The sequence below is a fragment of the Parambassis ranga genome, chromosome 13 (assembly GCF_900634625.1).
Source record: "Parambassis ranga chromosome 13, fParRan2.1, whole genome shotgun sequence".
Taxonomy (NCBI): domain Eukaryota; kingdom Metazoa; phylum Chordata; class Actinopteri; family Ambassidae; genus Parambassis; species Parambassis ranga.
The window spans coordinates 16,606,036-16,630,524 of NC_041033.1; the positions used below are offsets into that span (position 1 = coordinate 16,606,036).

A 24,489-nucleotide genomic window follows, 5' to 3' on the forward strand; every position below is an offset into this window, starting at 1 on the left:
ATATCCAGAAGGTTTTTAATTAACACCAAAATTGAAGTGAAATTGGAAAGAATAAAGTGATTGTTTTACTTTAATTATACCAAAAAACCTTTTGTGTGAATGAGAAAATTTAAACACAGTCATTGGAAGTATATAAAAGTTATTTATTTAGTTCATGTTGTAAACCTATTTTTATAACAGATTATCATCCAACTAGCCTCTTTCCATGAAGAAACCTTTAAAGGGTCAATAAACCTCAAAATTGTTGTTTTCTACCTGCAGCCTTCACCTCTTTAGCCATTATTCATATTACCAGATACGGTTGCTGCACTGAGCATAATAAAACCCAGGAGTGATCTCATGGAGACAAAATGTTCATGACATGAATGAAATAAGGCATCTTTAGACAAGTCTTTGTTACTTCAGTTCATTTGTAAATTTTTATTACGTTTTTTTAATTCATAACAGCAAGAATCAAATATAGCAACGCAGGCCCCGTGAAAGAAAAAAATGCATCAACAACTTTTCTCCTAACCCGCACACATTCTGCACGCCACCAGTTAAATTAACTACCTTCATGAACCATGAGTTATTGCATGATGTAGTAGTTAATAAAACCAAGGTAAACACATTCCTGTCAACATGTCCCACCTCTTTGTCAACACCTGTGTCTTTTCTTATTTCATCCTGATGAGATTATATTTTATGGCTTTAGACAATCACTGTTTTTTTTTCCCTCTGCGGGTGCTTTCTAGACGAGGTGGACGGCTTCATACAAACACACGACGCATCCTTTCAGGGGGCCTGGAACAGTAAAACAAACAGAAACAAACTGCAGCAGAAGACAGAATACATCATATTAGCACTACAAGCAGAGAAAACAAACAAGAAAAGGAAAAAAGAAAAAGAAAAATAAGAGTTCAGTTTACATTATATCATAAGCGTAAGCATGCGTGCTTGTAGAAGATGAGGTGACAAAGATGATCAGGGCCAACAGACCAAACAATAATTTCATTTAAATTCTGCCTGATGTTTGAACTACATTCCTGTTTGGTCAGTTTCATCAACTAGAAGCACAGCTCACATTAACGTAAAGAACATACTTATAGCTATGGTGTTTGTGTTGCATGTATTTTAACTCTCCAAGTGGTGAAACTTTAGTGAGTATATTCTCAGGAGTCTTTTTTTTTCTTTTTTTTTTAAATAAACCACTATTCTATTTTTGTATTTTTTATATATATTTTATTCCATTACATTGATAGAATATTGTATACTGTAAATACATCTTTCTTTGTAAATGTTTTCTTATTCAATATTACTGTGTTGTGAGTCCTTTTTTTAAATGGTATATGTATTTCCTTTAACATGCATTCCTCTCTGAGTAAAGAAAAGAGACAGGACGTGTTGTGATTGGTTGGGCCTGGTATAGGTCGTGGCCATGACACACAGACCTGTCGGTAGAGGCAGGTTAGGGGACCAGACAAACCCATTCAGGCCCCTTACGCTGGAGGGTATAGTGGACGCCTCCTCCGGAAGGTTACCTGGCAAACTACAAGCTGCTGACAAAAAAGAAGAGCAACACTTGGCCTTTTTTTTCCAAAAAAGGGGTAGGAGAGTGAGAACTCGGTGCCCTTTTTGATGCAAGCAATTTTGTTCAGCCTTTCATAAGATTTTTTTGTGTTATCCTAGCAAAATTCCTTGTCATTATAGACATTATTATTTTTTTTATTCAAAATAAGATCTCAATATACATGATTCTCTCTTTTTTGACTATGTACAGAAGTGCAAAAAAGTCAACCTTTATCGCCTCAGGATTCCCCAACCCCCACCCTTGTTGTTTGCAGTTGGCTAAGTAAGAGTAAGGTGAATGATGTGCTTTCTGCGTCCGTGAGGGGGATGTTGGTGGTGGTGGTGGTGGGGGGTCAGCTGGACACAATAAGTGAGCATGAATGTGTGTGTACTCTCTAATTCGTTGTGATTGGGTGTTGCAGGCTGCATGTGTGTGTGCAAAATGCAAAACCTGCAGCTAAAAAGAAGAAAGTGTGTGGACGACAGGTGGGCTTAAAATAGTATCATAGGACCTGTGGTATGTGTGTGTGTGTGCAGCCATCTTGTGGACATGGAAACTACAAAAAGACATGCAGGGGTCTGTAGTTTTGTCACTGTGTGTGTCAGCGTGGGCACCCCCTCTAAATGAACTCAGTGCAGGCTGATTTATTACGTGTGTGTGGTGCCTGCAGCTGTTCTCATGGACGCAGAAAGTAAAGCATTTGCCTCGGAGTTACCCTACTCACCACGTTCACCTGTCCCGCGCCAGCAACGCCCCCAATAAAAGTGATCAAATATGCAGCTTGTTTTCCAACATGGCCCAATTTCCAGGGAGAGTAAAAATATTAAAACAATAGTTACTATTTGAAATGGATACAGTAGAAAATAACGTCTTTACTCTAAACATCTAAGAACTAGATTTTTTTTTTTAATAATAATCTTTTTTTTTTCTTATATGACTAGTTACAAACCTTACAATCATTAAAATATTACTCGGTTTATTGGCAACGGTTGCCACAGTGACAACTTAGCCTCTCTGTTCTATTATTTCATCACTGTTAGATACTCATATAAAACATCTTTGTTCAAAGAACACAAAAAAAAGACTAGAGAAATGAACAATATGCATACAGTTCAACAATATGCATAACGTAGAAAATATTGAGTTTACAATCATAATCATACTAAAATTAATATTTCATGGAATTTCAGGAAACTGTGCATGAGGAAACACACAAACACACACTGTACCTTATAATCATTATAAGAAAGATAAATATAATAAAGCAAAACTCAAAATCAAAATATCATCCAAACAAAAAATAAAAACAACACGACACACTCGTCGACTAAGAAAGAAAGTTAAGAAAACACTGACAAAAAAGTGACAATTACATAGTGCTCTGTGTGCATGAGGTGTGTGCATGTGTGTGTGTGTGTGTATGTGTGTGTGTGTGTGTTAATATGGCGTGGATTAGGCAACTGGATGGTTCAAAATGGCATGTTGCATTGTGCTGACCCGATGGTACATTCTAAGGCTTTGGATGAGTAATACAATCGTTTAGATTCTTGCCACCGTCCCTGTACTATCCACCAATTAAATATGCCTGAAGAACACCCAGAACACAACCAAAACAAAAGAGTTCCAGAGATCTACTCTAAACACCCGATCCTTCTTTGGGCTACACAGTTTTTTTTGTTTTGTTTTTCCTTTTTCAGCCCTGCTAATCTAACCCCACAACACCAGTGACACAATAAAAGACTTTGGCTGACTATCAGAAGAAAAACCAGAAGAAAAGGAGGAGAAAAAAAAAATTCAAACAAATATACTTAAATATGTCAGACTATATATACACTACACACTGACTCTCTATCTCGACAACCTACCTTTAAATTATGCATAAACACAAATCAGGTCACACAGACCACATTATTACCATCAACAGTTGCACCATAGATTTTTGACTTCAGCAGTTTGGACACCAACTATGGTTTTCAAAGCTATTGTATCATCAAAACATCTTCATCACTGAGAGAGTCTTTGGTCTCTCACACACACAAGCCAAAAACCTCAACTTTATGGAGAGATCTGTGTCGATTACAGATCCAGTCAAACAAATGACAACAATAAACAGAAAGACAAACAAAAAAGTTCAATAGAAGATCTGCAGACAATCTGGAGAGGGTAATCTAATCAGCAGCGGTGCTATTAGAAGTCACAGGTAATGACAGGTCATGATCTTTGGACACTACATGCTGTCCAAGAGAGAAAAGAAGACGTCTTAAAGGGAATCGTTGAGTTTTGTAACACTGCTTAAATACCATTCATGTAGTTTGAGATGTATGGCACTTTACAGGGATGCCTGCAAGGTTAAAGACATGTGCTTAAGAGATAGAAAGGTAGGCTACAAAGGTTTTGAAGGACACCTCACAGACATTCAGTTGCTATTTTGCCTCTGAGTGCACTCATGTCATTTTCCCTTATCACTTGTTTAACAAAATAAAACCATCACAAACAAAAATCTTTGTGCATGCATATGTGATTCAGTCAGATTATTAGTTTCTTTTCTTTTTTCTTTTTTTTTACCTCAAGGTGCACCTTTGTGTAAACAAAGACCAACAACCAATGAATAAACAAACAACACAAGTCATGATTCTTGGTCAATGGACGTACCAATTCAGTCGACTTTCCTGACGACTGCTTCACACGTTTAACATTCAAAGTGTGTCTGGTGAATAAAGGTTAGTCGCCTCTTCACGAAAGGCAAGTCTTTAATGCGATGATGTTCTCTTCTGTTGTTGCGTAATAGTGTGCATGAAATACACATGAAAACACTCCTAACAAACTGTGCCTCCTATGTAGACATGCAGGTTTTTATTCCAAACCGAGGTTGGATTTGGTTTCACTCTTGTTGATGTTTTACGGGCATGAAGGGTGGCCGCTAATCTTGGACTCGACACCAGCACGCTCCAGTTCCGTCTGAAAGGGCAGTTCACAACATACAGCAAAGTTAGACCGCAAAATAAATGATGACAGTCAGCAGGCACAGTTTGAAACTCCACTGAAAACCTCCATAATGGCCAAGTTATATAAGCCAGATGTGCAATAACCAGCTGTGGCTATGTTTTATCAAGTAGTATTTATGCTTATATGGGTTAATACCTGGTGAAGCTTATTCACTGCTTTGTTGCTACTGTGAGGTGGCCGGGAAACTGGTAGAGCCAGTCAAAAGTGTGACAAAAAAAATCCATGGTAAATATACCCCATTTATAAATATGATGTGCCTGCTACATTAATATCTAGACATTGAGTCCAACAGGTGCTTTATTCCCAGCCCTGGTTATATCCCAGGATTCTGTGTGAAGCAGTGATATTTGTTTTTATGTGTGTGTGTGTGTGTGTGTGAAGAACAGATTCCACAGACCTTTGTGGCCAAGGATTACATTAAATCAGTTCCAGCTGTCAGGGTTGTTAGCAAAGCGCTGCTCGCTGACAGCTCGTGATGCAAACATCAAATCCTTTACATTAGGACCATTTCATTCTTTAAAAGGCCACGGCACCTCTGAACTGAGACACAGCCTTAGGTTAATGTTTTGGAATGTACACTAATTTTTTTTCCTGGAATCTTGTATTGGCAATCAGTGCAGCCTGCTGCAGCCAAGAGGCTGTTCACTTAGATAACTCTTCATTTTTTTACAATTTATCTTTTTATATAAGTTTCAACAAATCCAGATAAAACCTGTGAATGAGTGAGCTTTTGCTTGTGTTTCTAGACTTTATGCTAAGCTAAGTAGATATTGGCCACAGCTTCATACAGACATGAAAGCAGTAGGCTCTTCCTATCCTATCAAATTTCACAAAAAAAATAAATGTACCTATATGTTGTTAACATTCTGCGAGTCAGTTATCTGCTGACGCAAACAACCCTGTCAGCTGTTTTTGTTTTAGTGTTCAGAAGAAGAGTGTGAGAGGCTGGCGTGAGGTGCAGTACATACTGTTCTGATTGAGACTCCTACATCTGGGTCACATACTTGTGATTAGTCAGATGGTCTGCAGATATTATTGGAATCTGATTGAGAAGGAGGTGGGGGAGAGACATAGAGGGAAGGGATTGTGAAGAAATAAACAGATGGATCAGCTGAAATTAGGACAAGGCACTTCAACCAAAACTGATAATACAGATATGCATAGTGATTATTCACAGGTTCAGGATAACTAGCAGAGGCCAGAGGTCATGCATTTTTCATTAATCATAAAGGTATAAAAACAAAAAAAAAAAGAAGACACTGAGAAGCTGACACCAGAAGTGAAAGACAGTGAGAGGAGGCAGGAGAGGAGCAAACCTGATTGGCTGTTGCTGTTGCAAAGGGAACACTTGTGGCAGATGTGGTGGCTGCAGACACAGTGGCTGGAGTAGCACCGTGCATCATGGGTACTTGGAGGGAAAGATCACACAGGCAGTTGAACCAGAGGAGATTTTTCTTTTTTACACTTCATTTTTACGTCTGTGTGAAGAATGCTAATAAACAGGAGAAAATCAGTTTTTGAATCTAAGTTATGTGTTGGCAATAGATCCTCTGTGGGGGGGAAGAAATGACAACAAATCTTCCAACAACTACTATTACATTTCTCCAACCGACAATAATAACTCCTCGTGTTTATGTAGCATTTAAAACCAGACAGTATGAGCTGCGCAAGAGGTTAGAGAGCCTGGGATGGAAGTATAATGAAGTGTGGGTCGGGGGGGGGGGGCATTTTTGAGCTGCAACAAGCATTAGGTGACAGACAGACCTGTAGCAGAGCAAAACAGGGGTTCATTCCACATCTCAAAGATGTATACAACACATAGCTCCCAATTGAAATAACAGTCAACAGTCCACACTGTTGATTGTTGAAAAGAGTTTTTCACAAAAATGGAGAACGTGCTCACATTACAGTACGAGGTGAGTTGAATGAAACAGTGACTGAATGACTAAAAATGGGCTCAAAGATATTCAGTAAGGAAAGCTGGCACCTACCAACACTTGTTGCAGGTGTCATGCACAATATCGAGCCTGCCCATCATGCATTGCAGCAGGGAGTGGAGTGAATAGGGGAGGAGAAAAAAAAATCAAGAAAACCAATTACAAGTGTTACAAAGTGAGACAATATTGGCATTAATCTGAAACATGAACAAACTGAATGTGTTAATCTGATGCTTGATGATATCAGTTATCAATAATTACACGTTACAAGTTATAGTTGATGCATTCTGAGTGGGAAGAGCTGTGAAAAACTTCCTGATAAGCCCTAGTTTACTGCTCACTGAATTAAACACTGACTGTGGCCCCATTTTCACATCAGCAGCGCTGTGACTGACTGGACAGTGAAAGGTTTGAGCGACCTGCTTTCTGAATCCTCATGGTGTGTTGGAGGGATCTGACAGTGTGGGACATATGAGGATCTGAGAATCTGAATCTCTCACAGAGGGGAATCGATGGCAGGCTATTCTTAGGCTGCCAGATGAGAATATGGGGCACAGAGTAAGATGACTATGCAGTGTCCAAAGACGAGTCGTTCGAACGAGCAGTGAGAGTAACGTACAATGGCTCCACTTCCTTTTTTAAAAAAAATCTCTGCATTGTCCTCTCCCATGTTTATAGTCTCCCTCTTTGATCCAATAAATCAAACCTGTCTAATGTTAATATCTGTGTTTGGCTGCTCTCATTATCTCATGGAGCTGGTGAGCCATTTTTCTACTAAATGCCTGTATATACATAAAAACAGCATACATTAAAAAAAAACATACACCCATGCTGTACTTCAACATCTGTGCAAATCATGTCACAAAAAAATTACATCACACATTCAGCCAGTTATTGTTGATGCCAAAACGGGACTTCAACACAAAACCGACAGCAGAGGTTACATTTTTAATTCAAATAAAGTGACTGTAGATTATGTAGCTAGCGCCCTCCTGTGGCCCCAAGAGATTATGTAGTCCTTTACCTCATTGTAACGAGGCAATTTGGATGGGACTTTCCCCCAGGCTACTACATCTGGCCTACTAGTTTCTGGATCATGCCGACTACTAACTATTAAATTGCAGTTGTTGTTAGTTGTTGTTTTTTAACTATTCCTAAACCCTAATTAGGTGAGAGTCTGGGGTTGCCTTTATGTCTGTGGACGTTCTTGCTGTTCTATCAAAACATATTTTTTAGACTTTGCTGGTGATTTCCTGCATCTGTCGTTTATTTGTGAGGACGTTTGGGCCAACAACAAAATCAGAAAAAAATGAGAGACGTGACTTGGCAGCTGGTACACCAATAACTGCAAAACTCAGTCATCTTACCTGATGGTATGAAGGCAGCCTGCTGTTGAAACTGCATGTTGGCCAGGGCCTGTTGGTACTGGAATACGCCAGCATTGAACATAGTGGTGGCACCGTTGGCTTTTTCAAGTGCAGGTCTCTTTGGTAAAGGAGGCAAGATGGGAGGGAGCCCCTGATGAGGGGTGGGGGTGGGGTGGGGGTGGGGTGGGTGGGTGGGACCACACCAAAATAAAGGGTTGGGAGTGAGGGTAAATAAAAGGATGGTGGCAGTGACATTCAGGACACAGAGAAGAAAGAATTTCATTAGAAGATAAAGTTGCCCTTTCAAAACAGCTATTACAAAATATTGGCAAGCAAGCAGTGGACTACACTGATCCTGGGGCAAGAGAAGACAGTAGAGCTATAAAACTGTGACATCTATCTTGCTAGTGACAACAAAACACATTATTATATGATTTACTGACAGGCTGAGACACATCTGGAACTTTCTCAAAGTGATTGAAATAAAAAAAGCTATTGTACTGATTGCTGGACTATTAACAGAGATGATGTAGTTAGGCAAAGCTGCACTGCCTGCTCCAAGATAATCATACAGTATTAGCCATGTTAAGACTGTCATGACACCTCTTCACATTTACACATGCAATATGGGAAGTGACAAAACCATGCAAAAGACTACCATTTCTATTAGACATTAAAATACTCTACTTTCATGCCTCCAATGAAATTTGTGAATCACTAGAGGTGATGAACTGACTTGATGTTTTAAATTAATAATCCAATAGGATCTTGATCAATTTTTTACCCATGTCTGGACTATGATCAGTTCATCACCCCTCAGTGTTCCATCAGTTTAGTACACTAAATACACACTGTATATCTATCACACCACAGCTACATGCCAAGCTAAAAGGTGAAAGGTCATAGTACCAGGTCAAAAGTTGCGTCGAGGGGTCGCTTCAGTGATTTGACAGCCGACTGAGTCTTAATTAGCAGGCAGCGAGCACATGATGGCAATGGGCCAATGGGGTTCAAGCGCATTAACATAAACCAGCAAGCGGAGGTGCATCATGGGGGGCAGCAGTGCAGTGTGGGTTGGTGAGAAACAAAAAACAAACAAAACAAACAAAACAACAAACAAACAAATAAAAAAACAAATCATTGGAATGCAATATACAACAATTACAAGACTAGTGCATGCACATTAATGGCTGTAGAGTTACTGGAAAGAACTATAGCCCCCGACACACTAAAATAAACTTCTATTTTATAAAAGTTTTCTTATCCAGAAAGGAGGATGAGGCAGTTTTTTTTAGAATTTGGAACCATCGGACAGGGACAAAGACGCTGTTTTTTAAAAGTTTCATATCAAAGTGACATAACACTTATGAACTACTCTCCAGAGGAACCATTGTCACACTTCGTATGATGGCAAGAGAGAGCACGGAGGATGGACCTGCAAGCAAAGAATGTTGCACTTTTTTAAACACTGTAATCTGCTCTAACGATATAAAGAAGAGCGGCACTACACTTTCTGAGCTGACACTCAGTCCTCATGGTCTTTATCATTTTAGTTTCGGTGACAGATTGCTTCACCCTCGATGTGTGAAGGAGAGATTCACAAGGTCTTTCTTTCCTGCTGCCGTGAGACTGTACAATGAACACTCCTGATAGGTGCAATATTCACGCACCACATTATACGATAAATTATTTATTTTGTTTCTTTTGATGCACTATGTACAGTTTTACAAACCACTTCTACCTCCACTCATCTGTGCAAGACCGGTTAATATGTAAACTCATCCGACTCTTATCTAACTCTTGTATATTTTATTGGTAGTTTATTTTATAATGTATATAGTTTTTTTTATCTTATCTTATTTTTTGCTGTTTGACATGCTACAATTAAAATTATTTGAATTTAAATATTTTGGTCAGTGTTCATTGACATTTAAATAATATGTGCAGCAGTCATAAAGATAAAAAGCATGAATTGTGATAAATTACTGAAATGTGTACTACTTAAGCTACTGTTTTAGTTTAGTTTTAAAAACATCTATACACATATTTACATAAATGTGCAAAAGAAACTGCTGCCAACCACATTTTATATGTAGCATTATAAATAGCATATACTACAAACTAATTAACATTAAATTAGATTAAATTAGATTTACAGAGCAGACAGGATATATCACTGATAGTACTGTGCATGTGGAGACAGGTCTGATCAGTTTATCCCCTGGTTTAATGGAATCATCTACTGAAATCAAGCTAACCCTCCTTTCTGGATTACCTGCTGCACTATGTCATCTGCAGTACGACGGCTAAGCAAACCCTCATTGTTTCCCCTTTAGAAAACATAGTCTAAGCATTGTGGGAACACAATCATATGCTGTTGTCTTCTCAGCTAAGAAAACAAAGAAACAAACAAAAACATACCTATCGACCGTGAGCAGCAAAATATACAACTAACAAAGCAGCAAAACAAGAACGAGCAGGAGAGGGGAGCAGAAGGCTCAGTCACATACTAGCATGATCACTACAGCCTGCTGCTAATGAAGCGCTCCATCGTTTAGTGCGTAGAGCTGAGAAGAGCAGGGATACTGAGGACTTGAATGTGTAAGGGACCAGGTTTTAGCTCAAAGTACTATGAAAAACTAGATCAATTTCATAAATTGTCATAAAGTTGCAGGTTGATGTAAAACTACTGAAGTTTGACATATTATGCAAAGCTGATCTTGAACCAAATGTTTCTCTCAACCTCTTTTCACACTTTATTCTGGGGTCAGTGCTGACACGGGGTTTAACTCAGACGGGAGCACTATAGTAGAGGATAGACTTCAGTCTGTGAGGCAGTGAATAATGCTGTAGATGGGACGGGTGTCATTACTGCAATAAAGGCTAAATCTATCCAAGCAAAAAAAAAAGTTTAACTGCAAATAAATAAATAAATAAATAGATAGATAAAAAGCTCCTCATAATTGCTCACTTGAAGAAAGGCTGGCATTGTAACAGGTTGCAAGGAGAACCTGATCAACCTGATGAAAAAATGTTGCTGAAACCTGAAAGTGTTTCAAGTAAATTTAGATAAATATGTCTTTTAAAGTGTTTGTTAAACTGCCCAGACCATATTCCCTCTTCATAGTTTCATAATTTCACATGAGAAATCAATTCTGCACTTGTTGTTATACTTTATTGGTTTTAAATGTTAGTGTTTCCTCTGGCTGCACAGGGCTGATGATGCTGTAATACTTTAAATGTTCCTCGGTGTGACAGCCCTGTTCTGTGGTGTAATCTGTGGACAGATACCTACCATGGCTGCAGCAGCGGCAGCCTGGTTGACTTGGTGTTGGGCGGCTTTGATTTTGGCCTGCAGGTGAGCCGGAGGGTGAAAATACTTGCACTTCTCCCTCGAGCAGCGGCCTTTAATGTAGTCCATACAAACAGTGACTGTGTTGTCGTTGGTGTCAATCATAGTGCTATCTGCCGGGTGGGCAAAGCGACAGTCGTTCTCCCCACGTGTACAGTTTCCCCGCTGATACTCCCGGCATACCTGGGGCAAAGACGGAGATAATCTGATCATAAACAAACACTTACACATGCACACACACAAACACACACACATTATGAAGCTACTGCTCACTTTACTTCACATTTGATGAAGTAATCAATCTGTTAAGTCATTTCAGAACTTGACAATCACTTCACCAGACAGAGCTAACCAATCTTAATGACAGCTTTGGCCATTATTGTTGATTGATACGCAGAACAGATCCTAACCAGTGTTTACACACTCATCAATCATACAGCACTTTGTGCATTATTCAAATGAGCCGTGTAGTTGTCCTCCCTCTGATGGACAGAAGGGGGCAGCACCTGCATGAGCAGTCAGGAAAGTGATTGCCTCAGCCTTAATGTAGGGGCTCAATGAGGCTCATGGGAAATATGAGGCTGGTTACCCTCAAGGGAGGCTGCAGCTGACGTAATCACACACATAACACAGACACACGAACACAAAGTGGGTGCATTTATGAGTTATGAGGCAGCCCTTTTTTTCCCCCCACAGGAAAAAATTGACACTTAAAGAGCCGTGCAATAACTTACAATCTGTGCTTAACCACCGCCAGCCACCGCTGGGTCTGAATCACATCCAAAATTCTCTCCTCCACCAAATGAAATGTAATTTCATGGTGATTTGTATTGATCTACCGGTTATTTTGATAGAACAAGCCATTTACCAAGTCTGTTTACCAGTCTCACTGTCTGCATGCGTAAAGGATTTGATTTGTGGTGGACCAGCTGCCAGACAAAAGGCCACCGGCACCGTTATCTACAACCTAACCCCCGCTCCGTCTTCACTCATGACAGCTCATCATCCCCAATCACTGATGGACATGAGGGTTGGGGGGGGGCGGGGATTCTGTCTGTCTGTCTCTTAGTTTCTCATCACATCAACACACAGAACTGCTACCATTACTTCTACTACTGCTACTAGTCTTATTAAAAAAAGAGAGAGAGGGAGAGAGAGAGAGGGAGAGGGAGACTGCCTTGTTGTCAGGCAGATGTTGGAGAGGCGGGTGAGGGAGGGAGGCAACACAGGAGAGAAGGAAAATGTAAGCGTGGCTGATGAATAAAGGACACATAGATGGGAGATTGAGGAGACAGAATGATAGTCTTTAGACAGAAGAAACATGAGAGAAGACTAAATGTGTGTGTGTGTTCTTGGCAGCAGGTGTGGAGCCGTGTGCTTCTACTAACAGTGGTTGATTACGCATTAAAAGACGCTAAACCTGTGAAAGTGCTTAGCTGGACAAACAAACAGAGGGCCCTGCTAATCATATTTCAGTCCCCATGGTAACTATCCCTCGGGGCCATTTACATCACCATGGTTGCAGGTAAGCAACATGCTATGACTGTATGCATGCTGAAATGTTGCAGCATACTGTGACTCCATATGAGACAGAGCAGAAAATATTTTCTCAAGAGTCTGGAGGATTGTCTTCTAAAATAGGAATTTCTCTGAGCCTCGTGGAAGCAGTCTGCAACATATCTACTGACTGGTATGTGTGCGTGTCGGTCCACAGAATTCTAGCTATGTTTATTTTGAATGACACACACTAGAAACTCAAGTATGGCTGCCCCCCTTTTTTTCTAAGATATTTTTAGCAAACCTAGTTCCTAAGAAATTAGGCTGTGATAGTCTCGATCAAAAAGCTTCACTGCCTGCTGCACTGCTGACCACTAAATGCACCAAAATGTAGAAGCTGCAAAAATGAGCTGATTATCATTGCTGTTGGCTGATAAATATTTTAAATCCTCGTGTCTGTTTACTGGAGTTTTGTGCCAGACAACTGTTTGTCTGCAGTCCGCATATTCTTCTTTAATTATTCTCAACCTCTAAAGCAACTTCTAACTCCTCTAAGAGATACAATCACCAGTCTTTCTTTTGCACCTGTCATCTCCGTCTCTGCCCACCCCAGCCTCTCCTATCCTGATGACCACAACAGGTCTCCAAATTGATTTCCTATCTCCCCTTTCCATCTCTCTTTCCTGTCATTGACCCAGTCCCTCACTCGGCATGTTGTCCACTCACTCGTCGGGTTCTGAGACTTACTCATCCGCATCCCACATTAATTACCCAGCTACCCAACATAACATCTTAAATGTAACCTTCCTAACGTTCCTGCACGCCTCCTGCCTGCCTCCAATGATTTCCCCATTATTCCGCTGCAAGTGTTTCTCGGGTGGGGCTACATAATGGATGAGATTGACTTACTGTCCAATTAATGATTATCTGAGCACAGCTAGAGGAGGGACCCTCGTCAGGTTTCAAATGACTAATTGCTTTCATAGAAGACGTAATGATTTTTTTTTGCTGAAAATAACGCATTTGTACAGTATGTCTACAGCCTGTGCCAAACAATGTTGTCTCCTGCCTGTTGATGGAGCCGACAACAGTAATGTTTGCAGAGAGATATTCTCATTAATGTTTCCTTCTCTTTGCTTAAGTCTGGGTAATGACTGTATTATGGTAATGGGATGTAGTTACTGTAACAGAAACTGTGTACCAGATACATAATTAAAGTCTACAAACAGAAAATGTTGAGGCAAGGCTTTCCAACCCATGCCTCTAATATTCAAATGGGCACGGCCCACATTTCAAAGCCCAATCTGTTTGACTAGCTGGTAAAAAGATTGTTACTGGGTGCAGCATTTATGGGAGTCTTGTTAATGTGCTTTTCATCTCTGACTAATATCTTAGTAGCAAAATAATTATGCAAATCCTCAGGTCTGTGTGAACAGTGCTGTGTTTTTGTCTCTCACCTCCAGTCTGTCTGTCCTCATAAGTTTCTGTGCAGCAGCAGCAGCAGCGGCAGCAGGTACGGGGACGCTGGGGTTGCTGGTGACCAGGACGGGGGCACTGGGCAAGATGTCAGCAGGCATCAGGCCGGGCGACACAGGGCCAAGGTAGGGGTTAAACGCAGCAGCCGCTGCTGCAGCAGCATTGGCATTGGTTGCAAGGCTCGGTGTGACTGAAAACATGGGCTGTGGGCACATGCAAAATAAGAGAGTCGGTCAGAATTGATTCTCACAAAGTCTCTTTCTATATATAAAATGTTAAATATTTAATTACATCCAGCAAGCGTAATACCATCCTCTCTTACTCCTACTCAAATTACCCCTTCAAGATACTGTATATGTGACAGTGGGTGGTGAAATAAAAGATGTATGCAATTGTCAACTGCAAAGCAGAGGAAAGGCACCGCGGAGGAACAGGGCAAAAAAAATTAGATAATTAATGGACTCTAAAGGAAAAGATTATGTCTTCTTTCATGGCTGTTTGCTATTTATTTGCACTAACACGCAGTCAGTATGTGTTGACATCTTGTCCCATTGATCAGATGAAATCACATGCTTCATACACCAGAGATCACACAGATAGCAATAATAATAACAAGGGATGTCAAGCTGTGTGTGTGTGTGGAGAGGGGGGTAAGTGCTGCCTGTGTGCACTGTACTGGAGCGTGATAAAGAAAACATCCTCCTACTGCCATTCTCTTAGACAGAGGCTAAGGAGTGTGTTAGCTGACATAGCACACTGCAAGTTTTCCCTGCACGTTCCTGACCTCAGCCCCAGTCTGAGGATCGTCTCCTGAGCTTCTGCCAAAAGGACCCAGTGAGTAATAAAGCAGCGGCAGCAGCAGCATCAGCAGCAGCCAGGGCTGGACAGCTACATTCCACCCGAAAATCCTCCTCACCGCTCTGGGCCGACTCTGAATTAACAGTAACATCGTGAACATACTAATTCCTCCACCGCTGCCCACTGGAATGTCTAGAGAATCATGTCCTATCACAGGGTGGTCTGTCTCTGCCTCTAGGTGCTCAGATATCAGTTTGCAATATAATGCAGCTCAAGGTTAGGATAATACAGACGTGATGTCATCGGAAACACTCACCAGTCATGAGGTTTTAACAATGCAGTGATGTCACTCTGGAAATAAAGTTTGTGACCATGCTGATGGGCGATATCAAACTTAATACAACATGTAACATGTTTATAACAGCAGGTAGTTACATAGCGTGGCAGCATAATGCTCTACTTAATGTTAAACGTTGCCATAGTCAATCATATAATCTGGGATAGAGGGAATTAAGTTTTACAGGAAATTACATGCTTAGGTGTTTAACAAGGATAAAAATATAAATATTTAAGGACTAAAAAGGTTAAAATATACATGTTAAAGGTTAAATGTGTCACAGCGACACAAGCAGAGTAATGTCACAATAAGGGTCAAAACTTGGCAAACTTGTTAATTAGCTGACAAACTGATACCAAACTATTTTGAAAAAGAGCTTTATTATTATTCTAAACTTTTAAAATAGTTTAATTTCACTTTTTTTAATTTTGGACATTGTTTGTTATAGTGCACCCACTGTGCAGCACTAGCCTGACCTCCAGCTTTAACTCCCACCCAAAAACACTGGGATGTGTCTAATTACAGAACAACACTGGAATGCCTTTCCAAGCCTGGTTCTATGTGTCTGTTTTTATGCTGTGTCTGCACCAAATTTCTTTTAGTGCACTAGTTAGATAAAACTGTCTGCTGACGTTGACTCTGCAGTATGAGCACCATCACTCACAGCCAGACGTAATGGACCTTAATACCTTCACCCTCTGTTGCATGCATGGAATTAAAGCACTTTTTTTCTACTCACATAGAAGATGTAAAGACTAAAGTTGTGGGGGGGTGGAGGATAAAATGTGGTAGAGATACTGAGGATGAAGGCAGGGAAGTGCAGACACAGGGGAGAGATGGAGGAGGAAAGTCTGATTCCTGGAAATCCCTTTGTTCCTTTTGCACACAAACTGCTCTGTTTTCCTGACTCTTCTTTGTTGTGCAGGTCTAAAGCCAGCCCTCCTCTCCGCTGCCGTTCTATCTCCTTCACTTTACCTACCTGTCTTTACCCTGTCCATTTATCTCTTCCTGCCACGTTCAGTCCTCCCTTTCTTCTTCGGCTGTGTCCTTCTGTGTCAGCCTGTCTTCCATTTCTTCTTCTCTTCTCCCTACTTTCTCTCCCCATGACATAAGCAGAAAGGGAAGGCTTTACAGTCCCAGGGAGATCTATTGCTTCTTGAAACCTTTTCATGGTTTCCTCTGTTCCTCTCGATGGGCCTCTCGAATAAGCCTCTCTTTTTTCCCCCCAGATAAGGGTGATAAGCCATCAGTTAAGTGTGCACGTGCACGTGTGCATCCAAGCGAGCAGCATCTTAAACTCTTCTGAACAGTGTGCGACAAATTCACTCCACTGCCCCCACTTAAACATGAAGGGACAAAGGAGAAGACAGAAGAATTACTTCAAGCCTGACTGGCAGGTCTCAATGACTCTGTGAGGTCTCATGGAGCGGGCACACAACAAGGATTCATTTGAAGTGGCTGACTGGGGTTCTGGACATCACCTTGAAAATCCTGTAGCATAGACCGTAGTGCCTGAGCATGGACTGATGCTGTTTGCTGCATAAATCTGAGTGTGTGTGTGTGTATGGGCATGCAAATAATTTGATGATACTATCATATGTTATTGATGACTGCAAGTTTAAGGTCAAGAAAAAAACTTCATAAAAATGAATTCTTTCTCTTTCGACTGACTTGGAGTGACTCAAGATTGCTCAATCGAAATGAAACAGGCAGTCATAATGACTGGAGTCCTGTGATCAGCTGAGTGCTGGTCATGCTGTGTGCTTGCACTCATGATGGTCTAGTATGGGAATATTTTTTATTTTTTTTAAACTGAAAAATCTTCTTATACATATTCATTAACTTAATTAAAATACATTAAAACAAAGATTAAACTGACTGCCAAATGTGTTAGAGAGTTGAAGAGTTAGTTAGAGTTCTGATTTATTTTTATTTTAAATAAATTATTAAAAAATGTCAGAATTTCATAATAAAATGCAATGTTTTTGGAAACTAATTTCATCTCATTTGTACAGAGTTTCTCAATTTGCTTTGCTTTGCAAGGAGCCAAACAACATGATGAAATCTGCCACTCATACTTCATTCAGCCATCGTCAGTCTTTGAAAACACTTAGTTTCAAAATAACTTCACAGACTATACACTAACACAGCCTACTAGACATACCAGAACAAAATAAAGACCTCTGTCGGTTTTTAGTTGGGAAAGTTCATATCCACTCACCACTGGCTGTAGCTGTGTGCCAGGCATCATGGCGTTGGCGAGCTGCATCTGCTGTGCCAGCATGGCCATGTTTTTCTGTTGGATGAGGTTGTTCCTTCCATTGATCTCCAGCTGGGTCTTTAGGTGAGGAGGAGGATGCAGGTACTTACAGTTCTCCCTGGAACAGCGGCCCTGTTTGGTGTGACAGAGGAAGAAAAAAAAAACATGAGGGAGGTATAAGGAGGAAAGAGACGAGGAAAATGGTACATTAGAATACTGTTTCCTTTAATGGTAGCCTAATGTAAAGACGTAATGAGCCTTGACTCAAGTTGCTGCCCTCCCATTTAGCAGGCACTGACCTAACATCCCTGACATCTGGGCCTGTCGCTTCGATTGTCGTAAAAAAAAGAAAAAAGAAGAGCGATCGGTTCTGCTTTCCTCTCCCTGGTGTGACCTATAAGCTGCACATTTGCTACCTTGCCCATTTCCTCAAGGTCCCATTGAGAGACAAATTAGCTCCAAGAGCAGAGATAAAGAGGATTAGTTCTCTATCTGCTTCTGCTAACAGATTGTATTCCACAGAGAGAAAGGTAGGGACAATTCTCCTCATGCATTACTGTGGCAATTATTTTTTGATTAATCTGTAAACCATTTGTTCCGTGAATTAACAGAACAACCACAAATCTATCTTTAAATTGCTTGTTCACAATTTGAAGATATTTTTTCTTATCACATGCTGTAGGACAAAACAAAAATCTCTCATTTAAGAGTCAAGGTGTTGTGAATGTGTCACATGTTTCAAGCTTATTTTCTTGTTGAACAAAAATTCAATCAACAAGATTGTCTCTTATTGTTCTTCAAAGACATCAATTAAAAGAAGAAACAACAACAACAGCACAGGTTTATGTAGAACTGCTGCCACATTGTTGTCCTCGAACCTAAACAATAACTGAAACTCACTCAGCAAAGCTTTGTGAGCTCCTCCATCTCAGCACCTCAGAAGCTGTCCAGCCTGATGCTGGATGTTTTACAACGCCCACTGAAATCACCATTGATCTCCTCCCATGCTGGGACAAATGAGTTATGTGTCAATATTTGACATCATTTCTGAAAAGAACAGGCTGAAGAACTGATGCGGGATCGATACATGATTGGAGACTTCTGTGCGACTGTAAACACACACACACACAGAGACACTACGGGGTGATCTAACATTATGCCAGTGTCTATAGACAGTTGCAGTGTGTGTGTGTGGTTGCTGTGGGTGATTATATTCATCCAGCAGCCAGCAGCCCAAAGGGAGAAGGAGAGAATGTAATTTACACTCTCATAATGGCTGCTCCACTGAACACTCCCCCGGATAGGTGTAATATCTTAGATATCTCCTCCTCTCTTTACTCCCTCATACATCCTGAGCCCCGTGCTGATATTTGCTCGCTCATCATGAATACAGAGCAGTGCAGGTGCACAGTGTATATCGGTTCATATATGTGCATGTACAACTCCTTTCCGCCCCTCTCTTGCCTTCCACATCAAAATGTATCCTCTTATCCATCTGCGCCTTTTACTCCTTTATATAAATGTATTTCCAGCGGGGATTGGGGGACCTACCCTGCAAAAACTCCACACTAACACCTCCCATGGGGAATTAAAGGTTGGCTGTCATGCTACTGCTTATCTCACTGAGATTACCTGCTGCTCACTGTGGCCCACTATGACACCTGCTTTCACAACCTAACACATACTCTCTCCCACACTCTGCCTTTATTCCTCACACCTCTTCTTTCGTCTCGCTCTCCCTCTCCCTCTTCCCCGTGCAGCCTGTTCTGCCTAGCTACAGCACGGAAACTACTTTGCATTGGAGAGAAGCTGAATGTCAAGAGTTCTTCCAGCATTTTCATTGGCTGAGAGCTGAGATGAACAGTATTCCCAGCCTGCCGATTGGCCTTGAGGCACACATTAACAATGCTCCAAGTCTGGCTCATCCCTGTGTGCCTGTGACTATTGATCACTGCTAATTGGTTAATGTCTTTTGATTTTCAGGGTCCATTCCCTGTGGGTGACTAGACTCAAACATGTCACCTCCAGCCATCTGTGTCTGTGTGTGTGTGATGTACTGTGACTATGCAGAGCTTAAAATTACATAACAAGTCTCCAAACACGCTTTGAGGTTATTCTCTGAATTGGTCGAAGTTTAACATTTTAACAAGCTGTACAGGGAATATGCTGCAAAACAACCATTTAGAGAAAAAAGTTTCTTGTGAATAAAATTTAAAATGTAAAGAAAGAAGTCGTTGGATTTAATTAACAATATTTAATCATATATTTAATAATAACAGTTTGGGTCTCTATATTAGCAGTTTTTGGACACATTTTCAGGTCACCTTCAAAATAAAACAACTCAAGGTTGTGAACATAGAGTTTTTGAGACATATGTTTTTAGATGTGCTTCTATCTTTTGAATAATCAGATAAGTTGTAAAAAGTTGATTATTTACTGACCTAAAGATTATTATCAAGCTCTTGGCCCTTGGGGTCCACAGTACCTGGATTCCTGGCATGTTCCCACCCCTGTATTTTAACCAGTAGCACCATTATCTGTGGCTGTGCAGTCATGAGTGAGCCTGAGGTCCCTGCTGATCACCGCTGCCTGTGATGCTAATGTTCCCAGTTTCACTGCTGCCTCTTTTCTCTGCTATTTTCTCCAATGTCTAAACAGTGTCAGTGCAGGTTAATGGTGAGCCTGTCTGAGCCAAAGCAGTGCTCCCTCTGGCTACACTGTGTGACTACAAGACTGACTCTGCTCTGCCTTCACCTGTCTGCCTGTCCGCCGCTGAGATGTTAATATGCTAACAGAGTACCTGCATCTGTCCCTCAAGCACTCTCAGGATTGCTCTATCTTCTTGTCCTCTTATCTTCTGTTTCTGTCTATCCAGGTTTTGTTCCTCAAACAAATTTAATTCTGAAACTATAAAACATCTATTCGCAGTTTGGTAAACAGTCTCCACATAAAGCTGTCTCTTCACTGAATATAGATTTGGTAACTTGGATTATTGGCTGTAAAAAAAGCAGAGTTTTTAAACTGACAAGCAATTATATAACAAGGTGAAGCAGCTGTCACAGTCACAAGCTAAGTGCACGGGGAATAGAGTATTCTGCACTTATAAATCACCTTGGCCTCATTAAACCAGGTATCTTTCAACACTAGTTCAGCTTCTGGACAAACACATACACACACATTCTATTATTACTTTTTAGGGTAATGTGACAAACACTAGTGGATGGCAAACAGGTATTGATGCATGTTAGTCACATTTGGAGAGGAAGAATAAAGCAACATCAGTTGGATGGAATACCCAGACACACTATACTGTACACTCTGACCTTGAGTTACTTCAATTACCACTGCGGCATTTTTGCTGCATTTTCAGCACCAAAGATGTGACTGTTTATGACTTCAACAACAATATGGTTGTAATCAACTTTACACAGCTGTCTATGACAAGGTTACATCAGCAAGGCTGTCCAAACAGACAGAGTCCTAACAGATGATATATTAAACCTTCAATATCTATTATTTTTTGTATCATTACTGTAAAGCAGTAAAAAAAATAAAAATAAATCTAAATAAAAGCCAGTGTTCCTGCCTGCTGCATTCTTTCTAATGCTGATCGGGAGGCGAGAACCGGATTCAAAATGATTGTAGAAAAATGATTTAACGTGACTTCGCACTTGACACATTACCTTACCGCAAACCTTCTACTGGTGAATTTAGATTATTTTGAATAAGAGAAATGATAAAGCAGGCTATTCTTCAGGGGCGCAGCTACCCTGAGAAGTCAAAAACCATTATGCACAGTGTCCTTGAGAATCTCACCAGCTCCACCTTCTAGTAGTAGTGTACCTGTTCCCCAAAATGCATTCAGTGCTGAACTGTGGAGATTTTTTTTCTCTTTGTTGATTAAAGGACCTCCAAATACACATTACTGTTAATTATGACATCACCTACAGTACACTTACAGCTAGATGTTGTTCAAAGCTCTGTGTGTATGCAGTCTCTGCTTCACTTTGTGTGTCTGTGTGCAGGGGACAACATGGTCAAAGCTTCATAGCATCACTCATACTTATTGGCTGTTGTACTTTGGTAGCTCTCTGAATCACAGAGAATAAAACCTGTGGAATAATTCTTCTCGTTCAGAGGAAAAGACAAAAACAGGAGACTGTCTGAGAGAGAGAGAGAGAGAGTTTCCAAAACAGAAAGAGGGAGTGAGACAGACACAGATGTGGAGTGTGCTTTTCCTATTAATATTAATCAAAGCGGTCTGTGCAGCGTCTTTCCTGGCATATATCTACATCCTCCAAAGGATTGACTGGCACGTTGCTTTGCACCAAGCCCTTCTACATGTTCACTCCCGTAATCACCCATTGATTCTAAATGATCTTTTAATCTACCCATCCAGAATGCCTCATTCTAACTTAACCACACATAATCCAACAGCCTCTGATCTTTTCCGCATTCTTCCACCCTGCTCTCACTGAGTCTGAGCTGCTGCTGCTGCTGCTGCACAGTGAACACCGTGACCAGTGTGACAACTGTAGAGCTAAAGTCTGGACAGCCAGCGTCCCAAACCTCTGTGCATTATTAATTCTATCCCAACGGTACTGCCTCTCCCTCCTGTTCCCAAAGACAACCATCAATCAAGAAAGCGCCGTCTGGAAGAGTGCCGTGATGTGAATACACAAGCACGCGTATACACACACACACACACACACACACACGGGCATGTGCTTTTTTGACCAAAGGTTCCTGTTGGCAAGCACACGTCAGACAAATTATGACATCAGACACGGCACAAAGAACGGCCTGTCTGAGGACTGAGAGTGCTGCCAGACGGACCAAACACACACATACACACAGACACTAATACAACATTTTTATTAAGCAATCCACTCCAGCTGTGAACCACTGGCTTGTCTGGCAAAATGTTAGGAAGTAAACCTGATGACAAACATGTTTTTCAGAGACAAAGAAAAACATCCCACGTCCTCTCCTTCTCCCTTTGTGCCATGCTTAACTAGATGTCTGTATAAGTCTCATTATCTCTTTCCAATCATTTATCAAATCTGGAACACCCCTGGTGCATTAGTATAATAGCCTGGATCAGTTAATGACCTTAAAATCTCATTTAACTGGGCAGAGAGATAAGCCTTTGAGACATCGACAAAGATAGATACGTGGACAGAAGACTTGCAGACAATGATAGACGGAGGTGACACAACACATATAGCAGAAGCTCCAGCGAGCTCCCACAGAATGCTGCTGCTCCAGAAAGTAAATCTCCTCTACGTCATGAATGACGCACAATGCTTTTAGCTGCAGTGCTCAATTAGCCAAAACACCAATTACAGCTCCCAGTAGCACTACTTAGCCTGGCAGAGGGTTAGCATGTTTTGGGTGGGTGCGGGTACGAAATCGTTACCACAGGAAGCTAATGATGGGGCAAAATCATTAGCCATCATGGCTAATGACAGCACTCTGCTACTGTTGAGCTAAACCGTTGTGGGTTTGTGTTATACATGGCTGAAATTCCGGCTCAAGTAGTCCATGTTAAGTGATTCTTGATGTGTGTTTATTACAAGTTTATTGTCACTATCAGTGATGAAAAATAAATGATCTGTGACTACTAGTCGATTTGCACAGCTGGTCATGAATCTGCCGTAATGTATTATTGCTAATATGACAGTATATACGGGCTACCACTAACATCTTATTGTTTTCCTTTCAATTCATTTTTAAGATCTCACTTGAAGTCAAGATCTGATACTTTTGGCGTCAGGCCCAGCTGTGTGAATGCTCCTGATACATTGTCCAGGACAAGTGGTTGTAAAATGAAAAGTTCACTCCCTATCTATTTCTGTCAGCTGCAATTGTGATTGTGCATCTTTACATGTTAGTAGATGTGTAGCCTACACTCAGCTCAGCTCTTTACCTCCCTGCAAAGCATTAACCCCCCCACCCACAGACTTTAATTGATGTCACCTGTGTGATCAAAACAAGTGTCTGAGTGCAGGAGGGTGCACTGCTCCATAAGTAATGTTCTGTTTAGAATGTAATTATGTGTGAGTTAGAGAAAGCATTCACGACAACCTCCCAGCTGTAACTCTATGACAGATACAGATGGAGAGAACGTCTCCCGCTTGGTGAAAAGAGCTGCTGAAGTGTCAACAAAGGAGCAGCAAATGGCTACAAACCTGCCGCTGCATAAAATATGATGTTAAAACACCATTTCTATCACAGGTTATGGGAGAGGTACAAAACGGCTTGGAGAAAAAAGTCACAGATGAAAGTCGGGTGTTGTCTTCTACCATGTAGACAATTATGTACCAGAGAAGTCAGAGACTTGAGCTTTAAATGAAGCTGGTGTCAAATATCACACATGTGCAACCAGTGGGTTTATTTTGGTAAAAACTTACCAACATCTTAAACTTTTTTATTCTAGATTTGAGTGGTAGACACTGGGAAGGTCCCTGCCTGGTGTCAAAAATGGCTTCAGAGAGGGATAACTTGAGAATGAAGGCTCCATCCTTGTAGCACAGGACGTGCAGTTAACTTTGAAAAACTGACAAACAAAGCAAAGTTGATGCCCCATTGATGGAGCCAAGCAAAGTCTATGGGGCTCTGTGTGTGATGCAGAGGGTGAACAAGAACCTTTGCAGAAATGATGAACTATAGATACATTCACATTGACTGCGAGCACATAATTAAAACAATTTTACCTTTAAAACAATTTACAACTAATTGTGCGTGGAAAGTGTGTGTCAAGGCTGGAGTTCTCCCAGCACCACACAAATAATCTGGAAAAACAAAACTGGAAGTGTCATCACTATTGTCGAATGTCACCTCACTGACAGTCGGTGTTCATTACTGACTTATTTCACAGTCAGTCAGCCCTGACAGCTTGAGGACTCGG

The 24,489-nt window shown here is 40.9% G+C and overlaps 1 protein-coding gene across 11 annotated transcripts in view; it reads right to left on the bottom strand.

Moving 5' to 3' along the window:
• Positions 1-400: 400 nt before the first annotated feature.
• LOC114444299 (muscleblind-like protein 1) overlaps positions 401-24,489 on the bottom strand; it is a 57,301-nt gene continuing 33,212 nt past the window's right edge. For 3 of the 11 annotated variants that reach the window (XM_028418740.1, XM_028418741.1, XM_028418739.1), the window contains exons 3-11: positions 17,541-17,711; positions 14,166-14,387; positions 11,155-11,394; positions 8,769-8,822; positions 7,860-8,010; positions 6,547-6,582; positions 5,872-5,963; positions 5,524-5,597; positions 401-4,507 (exon numbers count right to left, since the gene is read on the bottom strand). In XM_028418740.1, coding sequence (XP_028274541.1) covers positions 5,541-5,597; positions 5,872-5,963; positions 6,547-6,582; positions 7,860-8,010; positions 8,769-8,822; positions 11,155-11,394; positions 14,166-14,387; positions 17,541-17,711 — 1,023 coding nt within the window. In that variant the 3' untranslated portion in view covers positions 401-4,507; positions 5,524-5,540. The remainder of the gene's footprint in view (positions 4,508-5,523; positions 5,598-5,871; positions 5,964-6,546; positions 6,583-7,859; positions 8,011-8,768; positions 8,823-11,154; positions 11,395-14,165; positions 14,388-17,540; positions 17,712-24,489) is intronic. The other 8 variants (XM_028418742.1, XM_028418746.1, XM_028418745.1 and 5 more) reach the window with 8 other exon arrangements.